Source organism: Mercenaria mercenaria, chromosome 3 (genome assembly GCF_021730395.1).
Source record: "Mercenaria mercenaria strain notata chromosome 3, MADL_Memer_1, whole genome shotgun sequence".
Lineage (NCBI taxonomy): Eukaryota > Metazoa > Mollusca > Bivalvia > Venerida > Veneridae > Mercenaria > Mercenaria mercenaria.
In genome coordinates this window covers 42,704,023-42,729,290 of record NC_069363.1, presented here as the reverse complement: position 1 = coordinate 42,729,290, position 25,268 = coordinate 42,704,023, and the positions used below count along the sequence as shown (strand labels likewise).

General features: G+C 35.8%; 1 protein-coding gene and 1 long non-coding RNA gene across 9 annotated transcripts in view; both read left to right on the top strand.

Annotated features, from left to right (window-relative positions):
• Positions 1–25,268, top strand: part of LOC128555578 (uncharacterized) — a 201,837-nt gene that overhangs the window by 28,908 nt on the left and 147,661 nt on the right. The window lies entirely within an intron of this gene.
• Positions 12,321–25,268, top strand: part of LOC123524962 (uncharacterized) — a 29,865-nt gene continuing 16,917 nt past the window's right edge. The window contains exons 1-5 of one of the 8 annotated variants that reach the window (XM_053538294.1): positions 12,321–12,407; positions 12,884–13,003; positions 13,505–13,638; positions 18,865–19,148; positions 22,701–22,830. In XM_053538294.1, the coding sequence (XP_053394269.1) occupies positions 18,899–19,148; positions 22,701–22,830 (380 nt within the window). In that variant the 5' untranslated portion in view covers positions 12,321–12,407; positions 12,884–13,003; positions 13,505–13,638; positions 18,865–18,898. Of the gene's footprint in view, positions 12,408–12,883; positions 13,099–13,126; positions 13,146–13,504; positions 13,639–18,864; positions 19,149–22,700; positions 22,831–25,268 lie in introns of those variants that run through there. The other 7 variants (XM_053538295.1, XM_053538290.1, XM_053538293.1 and 4 more) reach the window with 7 other exon arrangements.

The window sequence follows — 25,268 nt, the reverse complement described above, 5'->3', positions numbered from 1 at the left end:
TTTTTAAGATTTGAATTCTGAAAAACAAAAAAATTTAAAATCCCTTTTAAAAAATATTGGAGTAAAAATCCATTTAAAAAAAAACTAGGGGGAAAAAACCTTTAAACCTAAAAAAACTTATTTGGAGGTTATTCAATACTTTAAAAATTTAATTTATTGGAGTGCCGCAAAAAAAATTCAACTTTAACATATTTATAAATATTTTTAGCTTTTTTTTGGAGGCCTGAATATTATTGCCCGGGTTAGGCCCAGAAATAACCTGAATTTTACGGAAACTGGTTAAACCTAAAACCCCTTGACCCCATTTAAAAAGGAAAAAAAAATCACGTTCTAAGTCAAAGAGTCGAAAATGTCGCCTAAAAAACGGCCCGGTTTCAGTTTCTCAGGAAATTCTTTATTATTTAAAATTTTTATCTTTTCCCTTTTCGTTTGTTTAAAACCGCGTAATTTTATCCAAGTCGGTTTTTCCCCAAAAATTTCCGGAGTCCTTTCAAAAAGAAATCAATAAACTTTAGTTTGGTTTTACTTCATTTAAAAATTTCTGGGAAAAATGTATTAAAAAAGTTTTTCGGGGAAATGGGGGAAAAAAAAAAGGGAAAATTTTTTTAAAAATTTTTTTTTTTTAATTAAAAAAAAACTATAAACCTTTACCAAGGGTTTTAAGGACCAAGACTGCATTTTTTGCAGTGTTCAAGAAAAATTTTATAATGTGGGCAAGACCATTTTGAAAAAGATTTCCAAAAATAATAAAAAAAAACACAAAATCAAAAGATTTTTGAATTTAAGGGAAAAGGATAAATTACTTCAAATAACCTTAGATAAAATTGTTTAAAAAAATTTGTTTATTTAAAATTTTTTTTTTCGGTGAAAAAAATGGGAAATTTTTGAATGTTTATTGTACTTAAAAAAATGGTTAATCAAAACAACCTAGTTTGTGTTAATTATTTTCTTTTAATTCACTTTAACATAAATGTTAAAAAAACCCCCAAAAATAGCCCTACCCCTTGGATCCCGAAGAAAGCCAGGGGTTTAGGGGAATTTTTGTCCTTATTACGTTCCCGGTTTGGACAAAAAATAAAAAACAATTGGTTAATTCTCACGATTTCTAAAATGAGATAAAAAATCGGTTTGTTAATTTTAAAAAAATTTTTAGATTTAAAATTGTATTTTTGCCCCAGCATTTGGGGGCCCACTTTAAAAAACTTAAAAAAAAATAATGGAAAAAAGGGGCATGTTGAATAAAAAAAACACATGACATAAAAAAAATCTAAAAAGCAAAACTTAATTTAAAATTTTTTTTATAATTTTTTACCCCTTTTCCTTTTCTGTTTCATTCTTTGTCCACGTTTCCCCCTTAAAGCTGCCACTTACGAGCGAAAAGTTAAAACAACAAAATTCACGTATTGTCCCCGGAGATTTCAACCTCACATTCATAGTTACCTGTACCCTGATAACAATTCAAAAGAACATTTGGGGTTTGTTTAGCGATATGCTATTGGTTTTGACACGTTTTTTTTAAACCCACTTTTGTTTTTGTTCCATTTTTTAAAATTTTTTTTTTTTAATGCCCCCAAAACTTAAACACCTATTCCACTCGTTCCTTTTATGGCCCCCCTTTGGGTTTTTCCCCCTCGTAGTAACAACGGTACCAAAGGCGAAAAAGATTAAAACCCCCAAATTTTAAAAGGATAAAATTCCCTTTATATATTTTTAAAGAATTTATACATTAATTGAATAACCCACCCCACACCGAAAGGAACCTGGGGTTTTTGTTTTAACCAAAACCCTTTTAAATAGCGCTTTTCTCCGAGAACAAACCGTTTGGAATGGCCAAAAATTCCCTCACATAAGTCCCAGTCCCAGTTTGTTCTATTTACTAACCCGGGGCGGGGAACCCTAACTATATCATGTTTTTAACTGAGTTCCTTGTAGTTTTTTTAACTTTGCCGCCCCAAATATAATCGTATTTGTTTTGGGGTAACCGTAGATATAGGTTTTGGGCATTAAAAGAAATTTTTGGGGTTGTCCTTTATTTTTTTGTAATTAGAAATTCTTTATTTTTTAAGAATTTATATGGAACAAAAACCTTTCCAGTACAAGAAAAAACTCTTTTATTTTAAATAGTTAAAAACATAAAAAGGCCCGGGAGCTTGTAGGGTCGTTTCCCCCGTCGAGGCTATTTCTTTTACGATTTGAAAAAAGGACAATTTTATGAAATTTTTTGTCCCAGTTTTATTCATTGGTTTTGCAGAGACGAAAGTTTTTAAAATCCAGGAAAAAAAACATTAACTCCAGTCTTAATTTCTTAATGCGGGGAAAAAGCCTTTCAAAAAAAAAAAAAATAAAAAAACCGATATTTAGGCTGGAGAATAATTTGGTTTTGTTTACAAACAGCGTATCATCTTTTATTAGTCATCTGAAATGATTCTGGTCATGTTTTCTTGATAGCAATTGAGATCATCCTTTAGAAATAAAGCAAAAACCTCACCATACAAACTTTGATGAGAGATTTGGCCTACGGAAAATGATTCAAATCACTTGTATTTGGTTGGTGTTGCCGAGTGGTTAAGGTCGTTGACTCCTAATCCAGCGGCCCGGGTTCGATTCCCGGGCGGGGAAGCTGGAAACTATGAAACACTTGTTTCCCATTCAACTAGAGGAGTTCTTGGTAAGCAACCCAGCGTTACTTGATTGAATCCCAGGCATTCTCGCCGCCTGAAAACTAATCAATTCTGGCTATCTAAATGTGGGCGTTAAACTGAATATGAATAATATGGTTATGAACAAATTTATGAAATAGAAAATAGGGGTCTTACCGTGAATTTTTTTCACAAACAGCAATTACATTAAGATTTTGTAACGTTGAAATTTGTGTTACGTCGGATGACGTTTAGGCTACTTCAGTGATGCACGCTATGCAAATATATGCTTCTACCGCATTTTTTGAAATATTTCACGGAAAAAGCCCTCTTTTTATTTCATAAACTAGTTCTGAATTTTCATGGCAAAAAGACTGCGTAAGTCGTTAGTAAATTGAATCGTTTTCCGTCGACCAAATCGTCCACCGAAGCTCGTATGGTGCTACTTTAAGATCAAAAGAATCGCGCATTTTCTAGAACATTTAACGCCCATCATAGTGACATTTTATGAAATTTCCGATTGACAACACTGACTTATATCATTCTGTTTCCCTTGTCAAGAGCATCCGAATTTTGTTTTTGAAATTAATCCAGCGAAAAAAAAGCCATTTTTACTCCAGATACTTCAATTTTTCATCAATTGTACGAAACAGCCCTTTGCTAAACAAAAAAAGGAATATAAACGATCCGAATTGTACAAAATGAAGGAGAGGTGTCCTTGTATATGAATACCAAATATCAATATGGTAACTACTTTTCGACTATTATTACGTCGACCGACGTCAAAGAAGACTGGCAAACCACCTTAATTCACTCTATTCTTCGAATTGCGGTGGCATAGCAACGCATCTTGAAACAGCTATCCCGGTTGAGGCCGACTTACACGGTGTATACCCATATCGGATCCCTCTCTGTAGAAAATGAGAAAACGGATCCCTCTCTGTGCGCGCACAGGACACTCTCTGTGCTAAACAATGAACTCCAACGTCAGTCAGCTCGGAAAATCAAATTTTTCGTCCTAAACACATTTTTTGTGCATAAAAACATATGGTCCACGGAATGGCGTAGCTATATAACATTGCTTTTTTATTGTTACATTTGTTTTATCAGTTGATACAAGTCCAAACGAAGATGGAATATAGCCGGAGGTACTGGCTTGGATGATTCATCGTTCGATGTTTATGAAACTTATATACGACTTTCGTTGAAAATAGCAAATATCTAGTACCTTAGATGTGAAGCCGTTGATCCTATCTTATTTGTAAATACACAATATGTGGATATTTTTATCATATTTCCTTAAAAACGCTCTACTTTCGATTTCGTTAATGCACGGTATCCCTCTCAGTCGGCTCAGTTTTGCCTCACAGGATCCCTCTTGACTCTCTACACACGGCACGGGAACTCTCTCGGACACAATTAGTTTTCTATCGGCACAGGTGCCCTCTCAATTAACCTTCAATGTTAGAGTCATGAAATGGTGTTCGTATTTAAAACCAAAACAATAATTATAGGTTATTAGCTATATGCACAAGTTTTGCAGTGGAAATAGATAGTACGACCATAGGGACGCGATATTCTTCCGCTAAAGAACGATCGAGTGCATATTTACCTATGCAAAGATGATAACCTTTTTACTACATAAGCATACAATGTAATATAACTGCACTATTGTTTTTTCAATAGTCTGAATAAGATTGACAGTACTGAACTAAATAAAAAAAAAGTTAATGCCACGCAGCCGATATGAAAGTCAGGCGTCAATGTATGTGAGTGAGTGAGTTGGGTTTTACGGCGAATCGACACGAAAATGGTCATATATCGCCCGATGTTTTCGGACTTGTGTGCCCGGGCGAACGGGGGTTTGTTATGATAAGTACAGATGTGTCGCTGATCCTTTTCAGACTAGCTATGCATGAATGGCCCCTCTTTGTATCAAATCAAATTATACAAATTCGCGTTTAAAAGATATTTGTGTATCACTAAGATATCTACGGAAGAGTATTAGTGCCAGGTGCGTTTTTATTTATTAACTCGAAATTTCAAGTTACTATCTAGCTATTTTATCAGCAAAACGTCCGCCCGTCAGTCAAAGGCCAAAAATGTAATGGACGACTTTTGACTCTTCAAAGTGGAATCATCTATATACACATCCAGATATTGTACCGAACATGTAGGGACTTCAACATATACTACAATACATCAATGTATGACCTACTATAGCATCTAAAGCTACTCCAGATTTCAAACTGTATCCAGGATATATACCCTCACTTACATGTATAATATATTCATGAGTTAGGGGCTCGAACTAGGTCGAAAACCTTCCAGACATGGTCAAAATAGTGAAATCTTCTAAGCTTGAATACTTCCCGGTAACCTTCTATGACCTCTCCTCAAAATTAAGGTCTGTCAAGGTATCCAATCTAGGTTGGACTCATAATTACACTTTCATTTAGGTATGTCTATATTTCATTGACATATGGGCTCAAACTAGGCCGAAAACCTTCCAGACTTAAGCATGGTTTAGGCACCTGAGGTCTTCCTCAAACAAAAAAGCTGACAAGTCGCCTGTGTCGGTGCGACGTTACACCCAACAAAATCAATAAATAAAAAAACATTGTTTAAACAGAGATATTTTCTATGAGCAAATGCTGCCATATGACCCTGTAGGGCTACCCAATGACTACACCAGGTACCTAATCTTGGCCAGGACCAATACATCAACGTAAACAATTGTAGTTAGTGACTCGAAATTTCAAGATAAATAAGTCGGAATTTCAAGATAGTAACTCGAAATTTTGACTTAGTAACTCGAAATCTCAACATAGTAACTCGAAATTTCGAGATAATTTTCGAGTTAGTAACTAGAAATTTCGAGTTAATAAATAACATACACCTGGCACTAATGCTCTTCCGTAGGTATCAGTAAATTTGATGATAAAATTTAAATATGAATGTTATGTGAAATTGCTGATTTTTCAGTTTAAAAGCATATTAAGAGAAGTTTAAACACCATGATCTATACCCTTAGAAACAGATGTTGTTTTCAATAAGAATACCATCTCAAAATTCTAACACTGAAGTTGAGGGTGCCGTGTAATGAAGTATTTCGACCCCCATAGAATAACGATCCCCCGGTCATTATTCTATAGAAAATGTGACTCATTAACTGTAAAATATTGACTCCCCTTATAAAAAACTGACTCCCTTTGAAAACTCTATAGAATAACGACCCCGGTCATTATTCAATAGAAAAACTGACCCCTCCAAGTAAAATACTGACTCCCTAAAGATGACTCCCTTCGAATCTCATAGAATAACGACCCCGGTTATTATTCTATAGAAAAAGTGACTCCTTCCATGTGAAATACTTACTGCCGAAATTACTACATTCGAACTCTCATACAATATCGATTCCCGTACATTATTCTATTTAAAAAAAGTTACTCTTTCCGTGTAAAACACCGGCTCCTAAAAGACTTTCGACGATAATGTCTATTAAAATGTGATCCCCACCAAATCTAACGGACAATTTTACTAGATCTACAACTCTAATACCCTCCATTGCCAATAGTTAACATTTTGATTGTACTACTACTACTGGTGCCGCTACTTCTATTGCTATTACTACATGTACTTCTTCTTCTTCTTCTTCTACTACTACTACTACTACTTCTACTACTACTACTACAACTGCTACTACTGATACTACTATACCTGCTTCCACTAATACGTCTTATACATCTACCCCTTCTTCTCCTGCTGCTGTTGTTGCTGTCACTTATTCCGCTGCTGCTGCTGCTGCTGCTGCTACTGCAAATGCCACTACCACTGCCATTACTACTACTACTACTACTACTACTACTTTCTATTGTTGCCGCTACCGTACTTTACTGCCACTGCTAAGTATTGCAACTTCTATTAATACTAAGTTCTATGCTAGCAGTTTCTTGTGCAGTTTTCTTCTGAAGAATTACTTCATACCGAAGTTTGCAGGGATTATTGACACTGGTGTGTTTTGTGAACGTATTGTGAATTGTTATTTTCCTGAAGAAAAAAATGTATACACCAAGATACAGCGTCTAGAAATAGAATCCCTTTTCCCGTTGCGGAATGCTCTGATTTCTGTGTCAAGTGATGGTATCTGGGGCTAATGGTCAAACGGAAGGACGGACGGACAAGGGCAAATCTATATGCCCCCCCCCCCCTCCCCCGAGTGGGGGCATAAAATGCAGCAATTAGGCCTTAGATACCTGAGTTATCACTAAATTTGACCAAATGACCGGGAGTCGTTTTTTTATGGGAGTCAATATTCTTCGTAAGGTTCAGTTTACTTCACGTGGGGGAGTCATAGTACTATGATCTGGAGGTTATAATACTATGACCGGGGGTGGGGGTCATTATTCTATGGGGGTCGAAATACTTCATTACACCGGTGCCAATAGAAAATTTTGTCGAAGAGGGTTCCCGTGCCGGGTGCAGAGAATCAAGAGGGATCATGTGAGGCAAAATTGCACCGACTGAGAGGGATCCCGTGCATCAACGAAATCGAAAGTAGAGTATTTTTAAGGAAACATGATGAAAATATCCACATAAAGTGTGTATACAAGTAAGATGGGATCAATAACTTCACATCTAAGGTACCAGATATTTGCTATATTTAAGAAAATCGTATTTAAGATTCATAAACATCGCATATTCTTCAGTAAAGGTATAGATGTGTAAAAAGAATAACATGATCATAAATATAACCATTCTATCATAATAAAATGTGAAAGAAATCAGGAAACGTTATAGAATTCTTTACAGTATTTCTACAAAGATATCCTGATGTCACAACATTATAATATCGTGATGCAATGCACGCGATGTTGCGCGGACAAACTGGATATAATTTGGTTAAAACCATTAAAATGCATAAAATAAATAGAAAATTTGTTTGTTTCAATGTAAGATCAAAATATTGCATTATAGTGTTCACTCAGTGAAATATATTTCGATCTTACACTAAAACAAACAAATATCCTCTATTTAATTAACAGCAAAAACAGTACCAGATATTGTTTACCAGAACCAAATGCAGTTCAAGATTCAAGCAATGATTCTGATAGTTACTTAACACTTTACCACTACATTTTGAATGCGACTGACAATGTGGTTCCCAAGTGTGTGACAATAATGATAGTTACATAGATTACAGCCATAAACATGTGTATCAAACTTTATATCTCTATTAATACAGTGTTTATATTTCATAACATGGCATTAATGTATTATGAAATACATAAAGCACATTTCCTTAACCGTTGTAGATGATTCATAATACATGGCAAGACAGTCTAATAAGAGCTAAATGGAGATATATTCAACTAGGCCATTTGTGATTTGAAAAGTCGATCTTCAGCTAAGACAAAGAATGCATCATGCCATAAAAATCTATGTTTTATAGAATATATTTTAATGCCAAAAAACTTACATTTATGTCAACTTTGCATATGCTAGAAGATTTTATTGCTTTATAGAATGTTTTCGACACTTACAAAAACTATGACATGCAACATCTTCACCAGCTATCAATTTATAGCATGTTTTGGCTCAGTATTGTTTCGAAAGTTTTAATAGAATTGTACATGCCAAAACCAGATATCTTTCAATGGAATGTTTTAGTTACTCAAATATTTGTAAATAAATGGACTTTTAGTTGTACCAAAACAATTTTTTTTTGGATTTGACCTAATTTACTAAAGATATAAACAAAATACACATATCATGTATTAAATAATAATAAAGTAAATAAAACCATAGTTTTGATATCTCAAAAACACCTACTATTAAAAAGAAAAGAGAGAAAAGAACGCTCTCCTGTAAAATTTCAAAAAATGCACATAGCAGGTTCTGGCACTTACCCCTCGATATATAAATCTGTAATTTCTTATTTGCCATTCATTTGAATTACTATTGAGGTACTCTATGAAAAAGATGCTAATCAGGACATTTAAAATCTGATTTGAGTGATATTCTGATTTTTAAGATATTTTTAATATGGTACCTTTGCCCTATATTCCTGGTCACCTTGTAACATTTTCTTTTCTTTTAATCGGTTTTAAACCAAAGTTTGTAGGATAAGCATGTTTCTCATAGATTTTATGTTTGTAAATTATCTTTTCTTATTCGTAGTCTATTTACTTTTGTTAATCTACACTTGTTATATAGTCGGTTTAAAAGCTCATAAGAGCTTATGTTACTTGTAATTGTCTTGCCGATTCAAAATAAATCTTATCTTATATGGTACCATGTAAAGTGATTAGTATTTTGCTAATAATATTACCCAAATATTCTATGTTAAAATGGTCATGGACAGAATGGCACTGAAGCCGTCGAAAACCCTGTTTTCATACATAGTTGGTTAAAAATGAGAGAAACTACGTTAATACGGAAACACGGGACCCGCGACATATACATTCTAGGCTTATATTAGAAAGCTAACGCGCATACTAGTAAACTTACCAATTATGCAGACTTCTACGGATAACAATGAAACCAAATTACACTGAGAAGTGTTAAATATCCGTATATTTTCCTTCTTCTTCCAATGTAAATTTGAATACCTTTGGAGGGTCATGCACTTCAAACCTGGATAGAAATTGTACTTGAAGGGACAGAGATAAACGGAATTGAGACTGTAGCTGCTAAAACATTTAAATTACACGAAAAACAAAAAAAAGCTTCGATTCAACTATATTGAAAAGGTCACCTACCTCCTTAAACCATATGCGTTTAATTATTTATATTTCTGTTCGATTATCACATACAAATAATAATTTTCATGTTACCAGGAAGGTATAATACGTATCAGTTGTTCCAGGTTATAGTTACTTGCAAATCTGATATGCTAGAAAATGTCGAAAAACCGTTTTAAAGTAAGTGGATTTTATATTTTATAGGTTATAACACACTAAATAGTTGTTGTTCTTTATTCTATATAAAACTGACCTAATTCCAAAGACCGCAGCACACATCAGGACCCATTTTAAATTTCTGTAACCTACATTTTCTTGAAGAATATTGTCAGTACTAACTAAAAATCAAAAGAAATGTGGGGGTCATGTTTGATGCAAGAAAAATAATTTCAGTCAAACACACAATCTGCAAAATCAGCTAAAAAATGAGACCCCAAATTATACTGGTGGTGTATGATCTACGTTTCCATGAAAAAATTTGTAATGTTGTTATTTCATTATGAAAATGCTACCTACATGTCAAGCATAGATCTGTCATGTGATTTTAGCAAAAAAATTGCAAAGAAAATAAGGAAAATAGCTCTACAGAGCAAAAAAAACTGAGGACTATTTGTATCCGCCATTATGCGACCGAAAGAAGTCCCAAATAAATAGATCCTAATTTTTCCATTTTTCGCGCATTTGCGAGTAAATCGGGGGCCAAATGGGCATTATTTCACTCGTGGAATGAATTGTACATAAAATAGGACACGTTTGATGCTAATACTCGCATGTTTTCGAGTTGTTTACTTGAAAACGAAAGTAGGGTGTTTATTCTGCGGACCGCTTTTTGAAATGCGGCAATATGAGGGTACCTGACTTCAGTTGACTTGCATTTCATTGCATACTATTCAACACCCCTTTTTCTTTTCGTTTTCTTGAAGCAAATGTATGGATATCTTGTGGAAAATAGGTCTACAATGGAGTGAAAATCTAGAAACTGTAACAAAATTGGTCTGTAGTAGCTGAATTTTATATGAAACAAAGAACAAATTCTTTTATTGGTATATAGCCTAAAAAGGAACAGCTGGATTTAGTGGTGTTTAGCCTCTAATGCAAGTACTCTTCAAGACAAGAAGTTAGGGCCATATTCATAGTCGCCACTCAAACTCACACTTTACTCAAACTTGGGTAAGTATCACTCAAGTAGGCCTCGAGTAGACCTTGCGGGAGTGTGAGTGGAAGTCGAATGTCATATTCATAAATCCCACTCAATCTTAACTTTCGGAAGGGTAACTCAAGTATTGGTTTCATTGTACACAATATATTTATAGGATTATAACGGTATATATGACAATAACATCAAAGGTACGCAAATGTTAATCGTTATTTTTGCAGATCTATTTGCCAAGTCGGAAGTTGTCGTTTTATTGCCTGTCTGAATGTTTGTCCGTCCGTCTATTTGTTTTGTATAACGTATTAATATTAGTATTATTAGTCATGTTAGTAGAATAAAATTTATACTTAAAAATACATGAGTTTTTTTCCCGCTGTATTGAGATTTTATTCATAACTTTAACATGTCCAAAACATTGTGGAATGATACTTATTTCACTTGGGTATTGATTACATTTTACTCGGACTTTATCATAGACTCCCTGTATAAAATCTCGAAGTTTTAACTAAAATAAAGGTATCAAATCGAAATAATATTTCAATGAAACTTCAATGTTTTGTTGTTTGTAGCATCATTTGGAGCATGTGCAGTGAAAAATCTTGATTTGATTTCTTCAATTGTGTGATATTTATTTCTAAAGTCACTATATGTTCATTGTAAAAATACCTTGTTATACCCAAGTGGAAACTGGCAGGTACTCTAAAATGCAGCTCTCTGATTGGTCAGCTAGAACCCCTAATGTACTGTGATGTCATGATAAAGTTATGAATTACAACTGAATAATACTCGTTTTAACTGTTGGTGTTTCCGAAAGCCATTCCACGTAAATTCCAATCATTACATATATATCATTTGTGAAATAAATGTTTTCGAATGAGATTTGGTGAATATTGTTTTTGTTGATGACACATTAAGTCGGAGGGAAATATTTATATTTTTCAGTATGAATTTTCAGATATCTAGGCTTGTAAATATTTGTTACTAGGACGTGTGTTTTTTTTTGGATTGACTGATGAATTTGCCACCAGCATGGATCCAGACCAGCCTGCGCATCGGCGCAGTCAGGTCATGATCCATGCGGTTCGCTAATAGTTTCTCTATTCTCAGCATAGATCCTGACCAGACAGCAAACGTACTATGTTGGTTTTCTCATGGCGCGGCTCATATCTTTTATAAGATAAATGTTTCCGTAATGATGGGTTCTTCATGACATTTAATTGTTATATTTTTTCAGTATGAATTATTGAAGAAGAAAAAATAACCGATATCTAGGGTTGTGAAATGTAAATATTAGTTACTAAGACGTGTGTTTCTGAGAGTGACTGATGAGCCCCGTCAGATTAGGTTTAGTAGATGTATATTTGATTTCCTGTATCTATCTTTAAACGTTTTTATTAATTCAACAGTCTTTCAATTTGTCGGGTAATTTTACGTTTTCGTCCTCCTCAACAACATGTATTTAAAAAAAGAACTAAATATATTTTTTTCCAAAATACCTTGCACAAATATGAACTTTCGCTTTTAAATGACACTGTTATCTTACCTTCAAATTAATTAAATTTTGTAAATTTATCATCTAAACTTACATTATGAGACCTTGAGAAACACTCAAGGGTCCCCAGGACCTCCCTTAACATTCACTCACTCTTGGGAGTTGACTCGACTGTCACTCACCTTTATGAATACAAATGGAATCTTTCCTGAGTGAAGACGTGACCGTTACGCAATTTATTTGAGTGTACTCAATGAGTGGTGTTGGAGTTTTGTCTATGAATATAGCCCTTAGTCCGGGAAAGTTCAGAGAAGATTGGATCTGCAGTATGCCCTTTTCTCGTTATTCCGAGCCCCTAAGCCGGTTTTTCAGTGCTGGTCAGTAGGAGATTTAAGTTTCAAAAGAGTTTTTGCTATAGTTTGATACTCCAACATCTAAACTTATAAAATCCCCATGAAGAAAAATTCTAAGGATATTTGTAAATGAATAATATAGGCTTTCACATGATGACCCTAACCCTCTGAAACAGCCAGATTCTTTCTCGTTAAAACCGAGACTTGCAATCATTAGTACTAGCTCTGAAAAATTAAGGCTTTTTTGAAAAAGTTCTTTGTTACAATTAAGAACAGATATATTATTGTGTTAGCTGACAAAAAAGTTTTAAAATAAGTGCTTTCCATTTTCTGTAAGAACTTAAAGAAGGTTATTTATATTACCCCAATGATTTTAGATAAGCAAATTTTGTGCCAAAATTTTCTGTTGTGTATATTTCTATTTTAATGCAAGTAATTCTATTTTCTTTTTATTTTTGTTTATCTCTCATATGATTTGCTACAACATACATAAAATTTAGAAACAGGAAATAGCTACAAGTGCAAATTTTCCAAAGGCTCGGATCAATGAGAAGGCTCGGAATTATGAGAAAGAGGCATACATATTTTACAGAGAAGTGTAATATTTACGCGGGAAAGGGGTAGTCCAAATAATTGTACTCGAGAGTTGAATATCGTTATATTATTTTGACTTGTCGATATCCGCCTCTGAATAGACAACGTAAAACATCAAAATGTAAGATCGGTCTGCCCGAGGTCTCATTTTTTAGACTAGGGAAAGGGGTAAAATTATGTTACAATTCAAGACAATTATCAGTACTGTACAGACAATTCATCTATGGAGCGAATCATACTATACTCTGCTTTCACTTACAACATTATAGAGAAATGTTTGTTCTAAAAACATTGCTCATATATCTGCAGTGGAAACAAAGTATTTACCCTAAATACATAAAATAAAGGTTCAGTTTGGTCGCCAGTAGCGGATCTTCCCCAATAGCGGATCACTTTTGATAATTGTTTCTGTATTTTTTTTAAAAGTTTATATCAAAGGTAATGAAACTTTTTGGTCATGAATATTAATGTTTTACAATTATGAATACAAAATGTTTATTTACATTTGTTGCGTCTTTACAATCAAGGTCAATGAACCGCTTGACGAAGTATTTGCTCAGCACAGAAACCAACCCTCACTTTTGACAGTGAAATTTTGCACACCACGCTCCCGTTTCTATTCAACGAAATAAGGTGACCTGAAACCTACATCAGCTAAGAGGTAAACCATTCTAGACCAGTATTACCAAGTAATGACTTATAATTTGCTCTTAATAAGATGTTGTAGCTATCAAAGCAAATTGTAGTGAAGTTGCCATTAGCGGTTAACTTGTGCAAAAGACTCAACGGCTCCTGGTAAGAAAGGTGGTGGTGTTGTATTGCCATGTAACTACATTTTCAAAAAAGTAGATGTATTGATTATTAATTTGCCAAACTCAGTCAGTTGCTTAAAGGGGAGTAATTACAAAATTTTATAAAAATAATAAAACATACATTTCAAATAGGAATCTAACTCTATGTAATCGGTCTTTTTGTTCCTTAAATAATTCGCTACCAGAATATACAAAAAGTAAAAAAATGTCATTAAATGTTGTTTAAATGTGATTGACCACCTTTAAAACAAAATTTCAAGTACTTTCCAAGTGTAGGAACTTTGTTTTTTTCTTTTTGTGTTGTCAAATGAATGCTCAATGTGTATCTTGATATGTACCGTTTCGTTGCAACTGTATCATGAGACTAGTGTATCATTACACCCATAATTAAAACTACTAAGCCTTACTTACTTGGCTTATAGGGATTACTTATTTTATGATCCGTGATTTTATAGTTGTCATCCCTCTAAGCCTTACCTGTATCTGCATTTTACTGTTAGGAATATGAAATAATGGTCAAACTTACTTGCTTCAATAGATTAAACGTTAATATTTATGTAGAAACTTAAAATGGATTGAGTATAACTCATAACTTAAAAAAAAAGACTTAAATCTTCGGAAATATGTGTAAACAGGTGCAAGGAGATATCTAACCTGACACTGGTTTCTTACACAGCAGACTGCCGATGACACTAAATTGCAGAAACAAAACACAAACACTGAGGCACTTTATTGCTTTATTGTCAATATAAATTCATTAATTATTAGAGATGTATGTAATCATTACAATTACTTTGAAAATGGGCCATATATGGAAAATGTTCTAGAAAATGTTCCCAATGGATATCATTGGGGATTTCCTAACAGAAATATGCAGAATAAGTTTGGATGTGATGGGAAGGCGACAGTCAAAAGTTATTACCCTGTCCCGAAACGTCCTATTATTTGGACTACAGTAAAACCTGATGTAGTACTTTGAAATGAAAGAAAAGGTAGAACAGGAGGATGTGTTTTTATGTGTCATGTGGGGTCAAAATACCAGGTCACTTGGTCGAATCAAATAAAAGCTTGTGAACACTGTAGAGGCCACAGTTGTGACCCAATCTTTATGAAACTTGGTTAGAATGTTTGCCTTGATTATCTCTAGGTCAAGTTCGAATCTTGGTCATGTGGGGTTAAAAACTAAGTCATTAGACCAGATCAAAGGAAAATCTTGTTAACACTCCAAAGACCACAATTTAAGTTTGAAATTCATGAGCATTAGTAAGAATGTCTTGATGATCTCTAGGTCAAAGTTAAATCTGGGCCATGTGGTGTCAAAAACTAGGTCACCCAGTCATATCAAAGGAAAAGCTTGTGAACACTCTAGAGGCCATAGTTGTGACCCTATCTTTATGAAACTTGGTCAGAATGTTTGTCTTGATGATCTCTGGGTCAAGTTCAAAACTGTGTCATGTTGATTAAAAACTACGTCACTAGGTCAGATCAAAGGAACATCTTGTTAACACTGTATAGAGTCATAGCTGTGACCCTATCTTTATGAACTTGGTTAGAATGTTTGTCTTGATGGTCACTAGGTCAAGTTCGAAACTGGGTCATGTGGGCTCAAAAACTTGGGTCAGTAGGTCAAATCAAAGGTAAAGCTTGTTAACAATCTAGAGGCAACATTTATGACTGTATCTTCATGAAACTTGGTCAGAATGTAAATCTTGATGATCTTTAGGTTAAGTTGGAATCTGGGTCTTTTGGGGTCAAAAACTAGATCACCAGGTCAAATCAAAGGAAAAGCTAGTTAACACTCTAGAGACCAGATCATCTCTGGTGAGTGATATAGGGCCATCATGGCCCTCTTGTTGTTAACTCATTTTTTTCTGACAATTTAGAGAACATTTGTGACACACTTCTGTAGTTTATTGGACTGCCACATAGCAGACACTGCCACATAGCACACACAAAATTTAAAGTACTTATGTGGGAGCTGAATCTGAATTTTGATGCATAAAATCGAACACAAATAGTACCCATAATCCTTTTCCTTCATTTTGGTATGCTACATATCATGTTTATTTTTTGGAAATGTTTATAAAATCCATGTTAAAGTAAGGCACCCTTCACTCTTTAGTTTATCCTTCAGAATATTGTTTTTTGATGAAAAGTGTACTATGTACATTTTATTTCAAATGTGTGTAGAAATGTGGATGTAGTAACAACCTAGTACTTTAACATCTTTACAGTATGAGAAAATCAAACAAAACTATAGGATAATTGTTTGCTTCAGTTTAAGGCTCACCTAGAGAACATCATATGCAGTATCTCCAAGAGTGGTGTAGTTTTTGTTCATGAATGGAGTGAAAGATATTTCACAAAATTTCTTTTTATTTTTATACTCTTTATGTTTTTAAGCCCCTCTTCGAAGAAGAAGGGGTATATTGTTTTGAAGATGTCGGTCGGTATGTAGACCAATCCGTTTCTGGATGATAACTCAAGAAGGCTTTGGCCTAGGATCATGAACATTGATAGGAAAGTTGGTCATCACCAGCAGATAACCCCTATTGATTTTTAGATCTGTATGTCAAAGGTCAAGGTCACAGTGACCCTGAACAGTTAAACGGTTTCCGGATGATAACTAAAGAACGCTTGGGCCTAGGATTATGAAAGTTGAAACGGAGATTGGTCATGACCAGCAGAAGACCCCTATTGATTTTGAGGTCAGTATGTCAAAGATCAAGGTCACAGTGACCCTGAACAGTTAAACAGTTTCCGGATGATAACTCAGGATTGCTTGGGCATAGGGTCGTGAAAGTTGATAGGGAGGTTGGTTATCACCAGCAGATGACCCCTATTGATTTTGAGATTAGTAGGTCAAAGTGACCAGGAATAGTAAAACGGTTTACGGGCGATAACTCAAGAACGCTTGGGCCTAGGATCAGGGAAATGGACAGGGAAATTGGTCATGATTAGCAGATGACACCTATTGATTTTCAGGTCATTAGGTCAAAGTTCGAAGTCACATTGGCCAGGAACAGCTAAACGGTTTCTGGACGATAACGTGAGAACGCTTGAGCCAAGGGTCATGAAAGATGATAGAGAGATTCATCATGACCAGCAGATGACCCCTATTGATTTTGAGGTCAGTAGGTCAAAAGTCAAGGTTACAGTGGTCCGGAACATTTAAACCGTTTTCAGACAATTACTTGGGAACACTTGGGCCTAGGATCATGAAACTTGATAGGGAGGTTGGTCATAACCAGTAGATGACCCCTATAGATTTTGAGGTCAGTAGGCCAAAGGTCAAGGTCACATTGACCTGGAACAGTTAAACCCTTTCCTAACGATACCTTGAAACCGCTTGGGCCTTGGATCACGAAACTTAATAGGAGGTTGATCATGACCAGCAGATGACCCCTGTTGATTTTGAGGTCAATAGGTCAAAGGTCAAGGTCACATTGAACAAGAACAGTAGAATTTTTGTTTACAGTGAGCAAATAATTTCTGTTCCTTGTGCAATTACTGAATGCATCAAGGGGGGCATTTCGTGTTCGACGAGCTCTTGTTATTTTATGTCTTTCAATTTTACGTTACTTAATGAACAAAACTGCTCACCCGCCATTTGCTATTTTGTCAATATATTATTAAGAATACATTAAAAAAAATACGCAAGATATAAATGTATTAATTTTAACTACACTGAATTCTTAAAGGTAGCCAATCACATTACAGTAGCATTTTATGTCACTTTTTCACAAACAATAATTCTACAAACTTGCATTTGTAATAAATTTAAGCTAAACATTTAGTTGTTAATGATATACCTTTAAAAAATGTATATTATTCATAAGACAAAGAATATTTATTGAATAAATTTTATGCTAAACAACTAGGTTTAGGTCATTCGCTATATAGTCCAGGTCGTGCATACCGTTTGTCAGTAACTGAAATTTATTGACAATGAATAGTGTTCATCTATGTCTCTACTAGTAATTCTTATAAAGACATCAAAATAACATATATTTCGAAGTAATTAGTGGTCTAGAACTTCTAGAAACATGGTACGGGTCGTCCTAAAACATAGTTCAGATTGTACCTAATGTGGTCTGGGTTGTACCTAATATGGTCTGGGTTGTCCCAGATTCTATTTTTCGGCCCAGTCCGACCTTTATGTATTGCCGGATCTTACAGCCTTTACGAATATGATCCAAAGATTCCCTAATTTCAACTTCTAAAAAATTATAAACTCGGGGAATACAGTATATGGAAGTGTAAAGAAGTATGAAAGATCGAGAGTTTTACTTGGTGGTAAAATTCGACTTGAAATGCTATTTTGTGCACATGTTATTTTGGACAGGACTTGAAAATGTCATTGAGATAGCTGGAATTTCATATGGTGGTAGATTGATTTTAGCAAAATCCAATGAAAAACTGCCATAGGCAAGCAGAAGTCATTGATAAAATTAAGCTTGGTCATAGGAAATAAGTTAGAAAGTATTGTTTTATAAATATTCATAACTTTTTGTCATCTGCTTCATAATTAAATTCCCCACCACAATTTTGAAATGCAATAGAATGCACCAAATAAGTCATCGAAGGCACCCAATAACCCTCAGGAGGGCATACCCCTCTATCCCCCTCAACCCCCACCTAAACCATTGTCATCTCGGAATTTTCTGGCAACATGCCTATCAAATTTTCTGGCTAGAACCCTTGAGATACAGGGTTTGGTTTTGATGCCACAGCATGACTATAGTGAATTGTTAAAGGTTAGAGATAAGGGTTAAATTTCGATACCACAGTATGATTAGCATGAACAGGTGAAACTCTTAAAGATTTTAGAAGCATTTACTTCCTTGATCAGGAACCTTGATTAGTGATTTGATCACTTTTAAAACCTTGCAAAAGTTTAAAAAATGACCAAATTATATCCCACACCTCATCAGGAACATTAACACTTGTGAAGTTCACAAATAAAACAAGGTCAAAGTCTGAGTTTCTATTTTCTTCATCTGTGATATATAGTATACTATGTATGCATGATATTCAAATGTACAGTACTGATATTTTTACCACAATTTTTACAGATTCATGCTTTTTCACTGAATTCAAGGAAAAACTATGGCAACAGGAACTATCCCATCTGTTGCCAGTCCACACTGTCTTCTTGATCAGTGCACTGTGATGGTAGCCACCCATCTTGACCTTGTAGAAAGCTTTGTTGGCCTGCCTTCACTTATTGGTGAGAGGATATTTTGTGCTGGATGCCATACAGAGAGGTTTAAATCTGATGTTGAATACTCGACACAGGCAGTAACACTGTTTGCAGATGCATATGGTGAAGAGTTCCTGTCAAGCCTCAGTGTTAGTGGTAGGTATTTCAGTGTGAAATCAGTAAAGCCTCAGTGTTAGTGGTAGGTCTTTCAGTGTGAAATCAGTAAAGCCTCAGTGGTAGTGGTAGGTATTTCACTGTGAAATCAGTAAAGCCTCAGTGTTAGTGGTAGGTCTTTCAGTGTGAAATCAGTAAAGCCTCAGTGTTAGTGGTAGGTCTTTCAGTGTGAAATCAGTAAAGCCTCAGTGGTAGTGGTAGGTCTTTCAGTGTGAAATCAGTAAAGCCTCAGTGTTAGTGGTAGGTCTTTCAGTGTGAAATCAGTAAAGCCTCAGTGTTAGTGGTAGGTCTTTCAGTGTGAAATCAGTAAAGCCTCAGTGTTAGTGGTAGGTCTTTCAGTGTGAAATCAGTAAAGCCTCAGTGTTAGTGGTAGGTCTTTCAGTGTGAAATCAGTAAAGCCTCAGTGTTAGTGGTAGGTCTTTCAGTGTGAAATCAGTAAAGCCTCAGTGTTAGTGGTAGGTCTTTCAGTGTGAAATCAGTAAAGCCTCAGTGTTAGTGTGGTTATGTCTTTATGTGGTGAAATCAGTAAAGCCTCAGTGTTAGTGGTAGGTATTTCAGTGTGAAATCAGTAAAGCCTCAGTGTTAGTGGTAGGTCTTTCAGTGTGAAATCAGTAAAGCCTCAGTGTTAGTGGTAGGTATTTCAATGTGAAATCAGTAAAGCCTCAGTGTTAGTGGTAGGTCTTTAATGTGAAATCAGTAAAGCCTCACTGTAAGTGGTAGGTATTTCAATGTGAAATCAGTAAAACCTCATTGTAAGTGGTCCGTTTTCTTGGGGGAAACCAATGTAATTTGTAGTCCACCTTGGTTTTTAAAAAAAATTCTATGAGGTTTTGTTATAATTGATCATTGGCATTGGTTTATATTTTTGTTTAGGTCAACTTTATCTCAAAAACTATAAGAGCTATAAGTTTGGAGATTTACACACTCATTAATCACTGTGAGTATCTAGGCTAAGGTTCAGGACTCTAGCATTTTGTCAGAATTATTGCCCTTTTTTTATGCCCCCGAAGGGAGGCATATAGTTTTTTAACCATCTGTCCGTCTGTCGGTCTGTCAGTCTGTCCGCAATTTTCGTGTCCGGTCCATATCTTTGTCATCGATGGATGGATTTTCAAATAACTTGGCATGAATGTGAACCACAGTAAGACGACGTGTTGCGCGCAAGACCCAGGTCCGTAGCTCAAAGGTCAAGGTCACACTTAGACGTTAAAGGTCATTTTTCATGATAGTGCATTTGTGTCCGGTCCATATCTTTGTCATCCATGGATGGATTTGCAAATAACTAGGCATGAATGTGTACCACAGTAAGACGACGTGTCACGCGCACAAGACCCATGTCCGTAGCTCAAAGGTCAAGGTCACAATTAGACGTTAAAGGTCATTTTTCATGATAGTGCATTTGTTTCCGGTCCATATCTTTGTCATCCATGGATGGATTTTCAAATAACTTAGCATGAATGTGTACCACAGTAAGACGACATGTCACGCGCAAGACCCAGGTCCGTAGCTCAAAGGTCAAGGTCACACTTAGATGTTTAAGGTCATATTTCATGATAGTGCATTGATGGGCGTGTCCGGTCCATATCTTTGTCATTCATGCATGGATTTTAAAATTATTGGGCATGAATGTGTACCACAGTAAGACGACGTGTCGCGCGCAAGACCCAGGTCCGTAGCTCAAAGGTCCTAAACTCTAACATCGGCCATAACTATTCATTCAAAGTGCCATCGGGGGCATGTGACATCCTATGGAGACAGCTCTTGTTTACTTAGCAATTTCTTAGTTAAATTTTATGTTAAGGTCCTTTTCACTTGAATACTGTGTGTTTATCAATAGCTACCAGTTTATCAACATGTTTTAGGAACCATGAAATCTTGCATGCATTTTGTCAGAATTAATGGCCCTTTTCTTTCTTAAAAAATATAATTTCTTGATTTAAATGTTTGTTTAGGTCAACTGCTTGAATACTGTAAAATGAGGATGTGGGTAAAGAACCATAATTTTGACATGCACATTGTCAGGGTTGTTGCCCATTATCTACCCAGTATTTAGAAAATTGGTATTTCTTGGTATACTGATTATGTTTAGGTCATCATAGCTTTGAATTTTTGTACATTTTTAGCTCACCTGTCACAAAGTGACAAGGTGAGCTTTTGTGATCGCTTGGCGTCCGTCGTCTGTGCGTACGTAAACTTTTGCTTGTGACCACTCTAGAGGTCACATTTTTCATGGGATCTTTATGAAAGTTGGTCAGAATGTTCATCGTGATGATATCTAGGTCAGATTCGAAACTGGGTCATGTGTGGTCAAAAGCTAGGTCAGTAGGTCTAAAAATAGAAAAACCTTGTGACCTCTCTAGAGGCCATATTTTTCATGAGATCTTCATGAAAATTGGTCAGAATGTTCACCTTGATGATATCTAGGTCAAGTTTGAAACTGGGTCACGTGCGGTCAAAAACTAGGTCAGTAGGTCTGAAAATAGAAAAACTTTGTGACCTCTCTAGAGGCCATATTTTTCATGGGATCGTTATGAAAATTAGTCAGGATGTTCACCTTGATGATATCTAGGTCAAGTTAGAAACTGGGTCACGTGCGGTCAATAACTAGGTCAGTAGGTCTAAAAATAGAAAAACCTTGTGACGTCTCTAGAGGCCATATTTCTCAATGGATCTTCATGAAAATTGGTGAGTGTTCAGCTTGATGATATCTAGGTCAAGTTCATAACTGGGTCATGTGCGGTCAAAAACTAGGTCAGTAGGTTGAAAAATAGAAAAACCTTGTGACCTCTTTAGAGGCCATATTTTTCATGAGATCTTCATGAAAATTAGTGAGAATGTTCACCTTGATGATATCTAGGTCAAGTTCAAAAGTGGGTCACATGCCTTCAAAAACTAGGTCATTAGGTCAAATAATAGAAAAACCTTGTGACCTCTCTAGAGGTCATATTTTTCAATGGATCTTCATGAAAATTGGTCAGAATTTTTTATCTTGATGATATCTAGGTCACATATGCTCAAAAACTAGGTCACTATGTCAAATAATAGAAATAACGACGCCTTACTCAGTTCAACACTGGGTCATGTGGGGACAGGTGAGCGATTCAGGACCATCATGGTCCTCTTGTTTCATCATCAAGGCGAGTAAGACGGCCATTAACCATAACACTTTTCTAGTATATTTCTTTATGTGAAGCCCTTGCAGACAAGTGATGGCACCGGCAGGCTCTTGATTTAGAAACTGCATGATTTCATGATGAGAGTTCTTGCAGAAGTTCATTGTCACAATTTTGGATTATATAGTATTATTAAAATTTTCCATGCCTAATCTTGGGACAATCTGATATGGTATGAAATACATGCAAATTTTAGAATAATGCAGTTAATATTTTGAATGATTTCATTCTACCTTCTATGATTTTGTAAGACTTTTAAGAGTTTGTATTTTCTGTTACTGTTTACACAATGACTGCAATATGGTTCGTATTTGGAAAAAAGGTCATTGGACAAATGTAACTGTTTCTGTCTTGCTTTCAGGTGAGCATCTGGGCTTGAACTACTGTTTGGAGCAGATCTTGTTGTTTACAGATCTTGTACAGCTGGATTTATCTAACTGTGGGCTGGGAGATGATCATGAAATGTTGATACAATTTCAGCATTTACACAGGTGGGTTTCTACAGTGGTTGTTACCATGCAATTCTGTCTGATTACCTAAGTATGGAGAGGTTTTAGGTAATTTCCAGGTTGAGGTGGTCATTTGGATCACTTAGATAAATTGACTTTACATCTTAAGTCATAATACTGTCTGTGTTTTAGTTTTCAGTAACTTTCAGAATTTAGGTATTAAGTCAGAGACTTAAAAGTTGAGTGCTACTGCTACAGTGCACTACAGATACACACCATTAAACCTGACACAAACTTTATATGAGCCGTGCCATGAGAAAACCAACATAGTGGGTATGCGACCAGCATGGATCCAGACCAGCCTGCGCATCCGCGCAGTCTGGTCAGGCTCCATGCTGTTCGCTTTTAAAGCCTATTGGAATTGGAGAAACTGTTAGCGAACAGCATGGATCCTGACCAGACTGCGCGGATGCGCAGGCTGGTCTGGATCCATGCTGGTCGCATACCCACTATGTTGGTTTTCCCATGGCATGGCTCATATGTGCTACAGTATGTGTTTGACTTTGGAGATTGATGTTTGCAATATTTTCTGGCTGTAATCTTTTAAAAAAAGAACAACTTTCTTGTTTGAACAAAAGTATATGAACTGATCTATTTTATCTAATATCAAATGTGCACCTCATTTTATTCATATAAGCGCTGTGGAAAGAGATCCATAAGGCCAATCCAAGAGTCATAAATGCTTCAAGATGAGTTAAGAGTCTTCACTGCCAATTTCACTTAACAGTTCTTTTGTCCATCTATGTTAATGTAGGAATAAAGCATGTTTCCTGAGTTGTATCCAAGCTAGAAGTTCTACTTATTGTTGTGTACCTTGATTTTTGTTTCCAGAAGTTCTGCCTATTGTTTACCTAAACCTTGTCTAGACAAGAATTTCTACCTAATGTTTATCATGACCTACGCATGTGTTTCTACCTATTGTCAGACTTTCTTGAATGCCATAGCTTTGAATTTTTGTACATTTTTTTCATAATCTTTGTTGTGTACCTTGACCTCTGTTTCCAGGTTAGAAGTCCTTATCTTTGTTTTGTACCTTGACTTCTGTTTCCAGGCTGGAAGTTCTATCTTTGTTGTGTACCTTGACCTCTGTTTCCAGGCTGGAAGTTCTATCTTTGTTGTGTACCTTGACCTCTGTTTCCAGGTTAGAAGTTCTATCGTTGTTGTGTACCTTGACTTCTGTTTCCAGGCAGGAAGTTCTATCTTTGTTGTGTACCTTGACCTCTGTTTCCAGGCTGGAAGTTCTATCTTTGTTGTGTACCTTGACCTCTGTTTCCAGGTTGAAGTTCTATCTTTGTTGTGTACCTTGACTTCTGTTTCCAGGTAGAAGTTCTATCTTTTGTTGTGTACCTTGACCTCTGTTTCCAGGTTGAAGTTCTATCGTTGTTGTGTACCTTGACCTCTGTTTCCAGGCTGGAAGTTCTATCTTTGTTGTGTACCTTGATCTCTGTTTCCAGGCTGGAAGTTCTATCTTTGTTGTGTACCTTGACCTCTGTTTCCCAGGTTGAAGTTCTATCGTTGTTGTGTACCTTGACCTCTGTTCCAGGCTGGAAGTTCTATCTTTGTTGTGTACCTTGACCTCTGTTCCCAGGCTGGAAGTATCTGTGTACTTTACCTTGTTCAGGCTGGAAGTTCTATCTTTGTGTGTACCATGACCTTCTGTTTCCATTCTATCTTTGTTGTGTACCTTGACTTCTGTTTCCAGGCTGGAAGTTCTATCTTTGTTGTGTACCTTGACCTCTGTTTCCAGGCTGGAAGTTCTATCTTTGTTGTGTACCTTGACCTCTGTTTCCAGCTTAGAAGTTCTGTCTTTGTTGTGTACCTTGACTTCTGTTTCCAGGCTGGAAGTTCTATCTTTGTTGTGTACCTTGACCTCTGTTTCCAGGCTGGAAGTTCTATCTTTGTTGTGTACCTTGACCTCTGTTTCCAGGCTGGAAGTTCTATCTTTGTTGTGTACCTTGACCTCTGTTTCCAGGTTAGAAGTTCTATCGTTGTTGTGTACCTTGACCTCTGTTTCCAGGCTGGAAGTTCTATCTTTGTTGTGTACCTTGACCTCTGTTTCCAGGCTGGAAGTTCTATCTTTGTTGTGTACCTTGACTTCTGTTTCCAGGCTGGAAGTTCTATCTTTGTTGTGTACCTTGACCTCTGTTCCCAGGCTGGAAGTTCTATCTTTGTTGTGTACCTTGACCTCTGTTCCCAGGCTGTAGGTAGAACTTCTATTCTACCTATTGTCAGACTAGAAGTTCTACCTATTGCTGCATAACTTGACTTCTTGCTAAAAGTTCCATCTGTTGTCCAGTACCTTGACCTCTTACCAGGCTAGAAGTTCTACATATTATTCAGTACCTTGACCACAAGTTTCCTAGATAGATGTTCTATCTGTTGTCCAGTAACTTGACTTATGTTTCCAGGCTAGAAGTTCT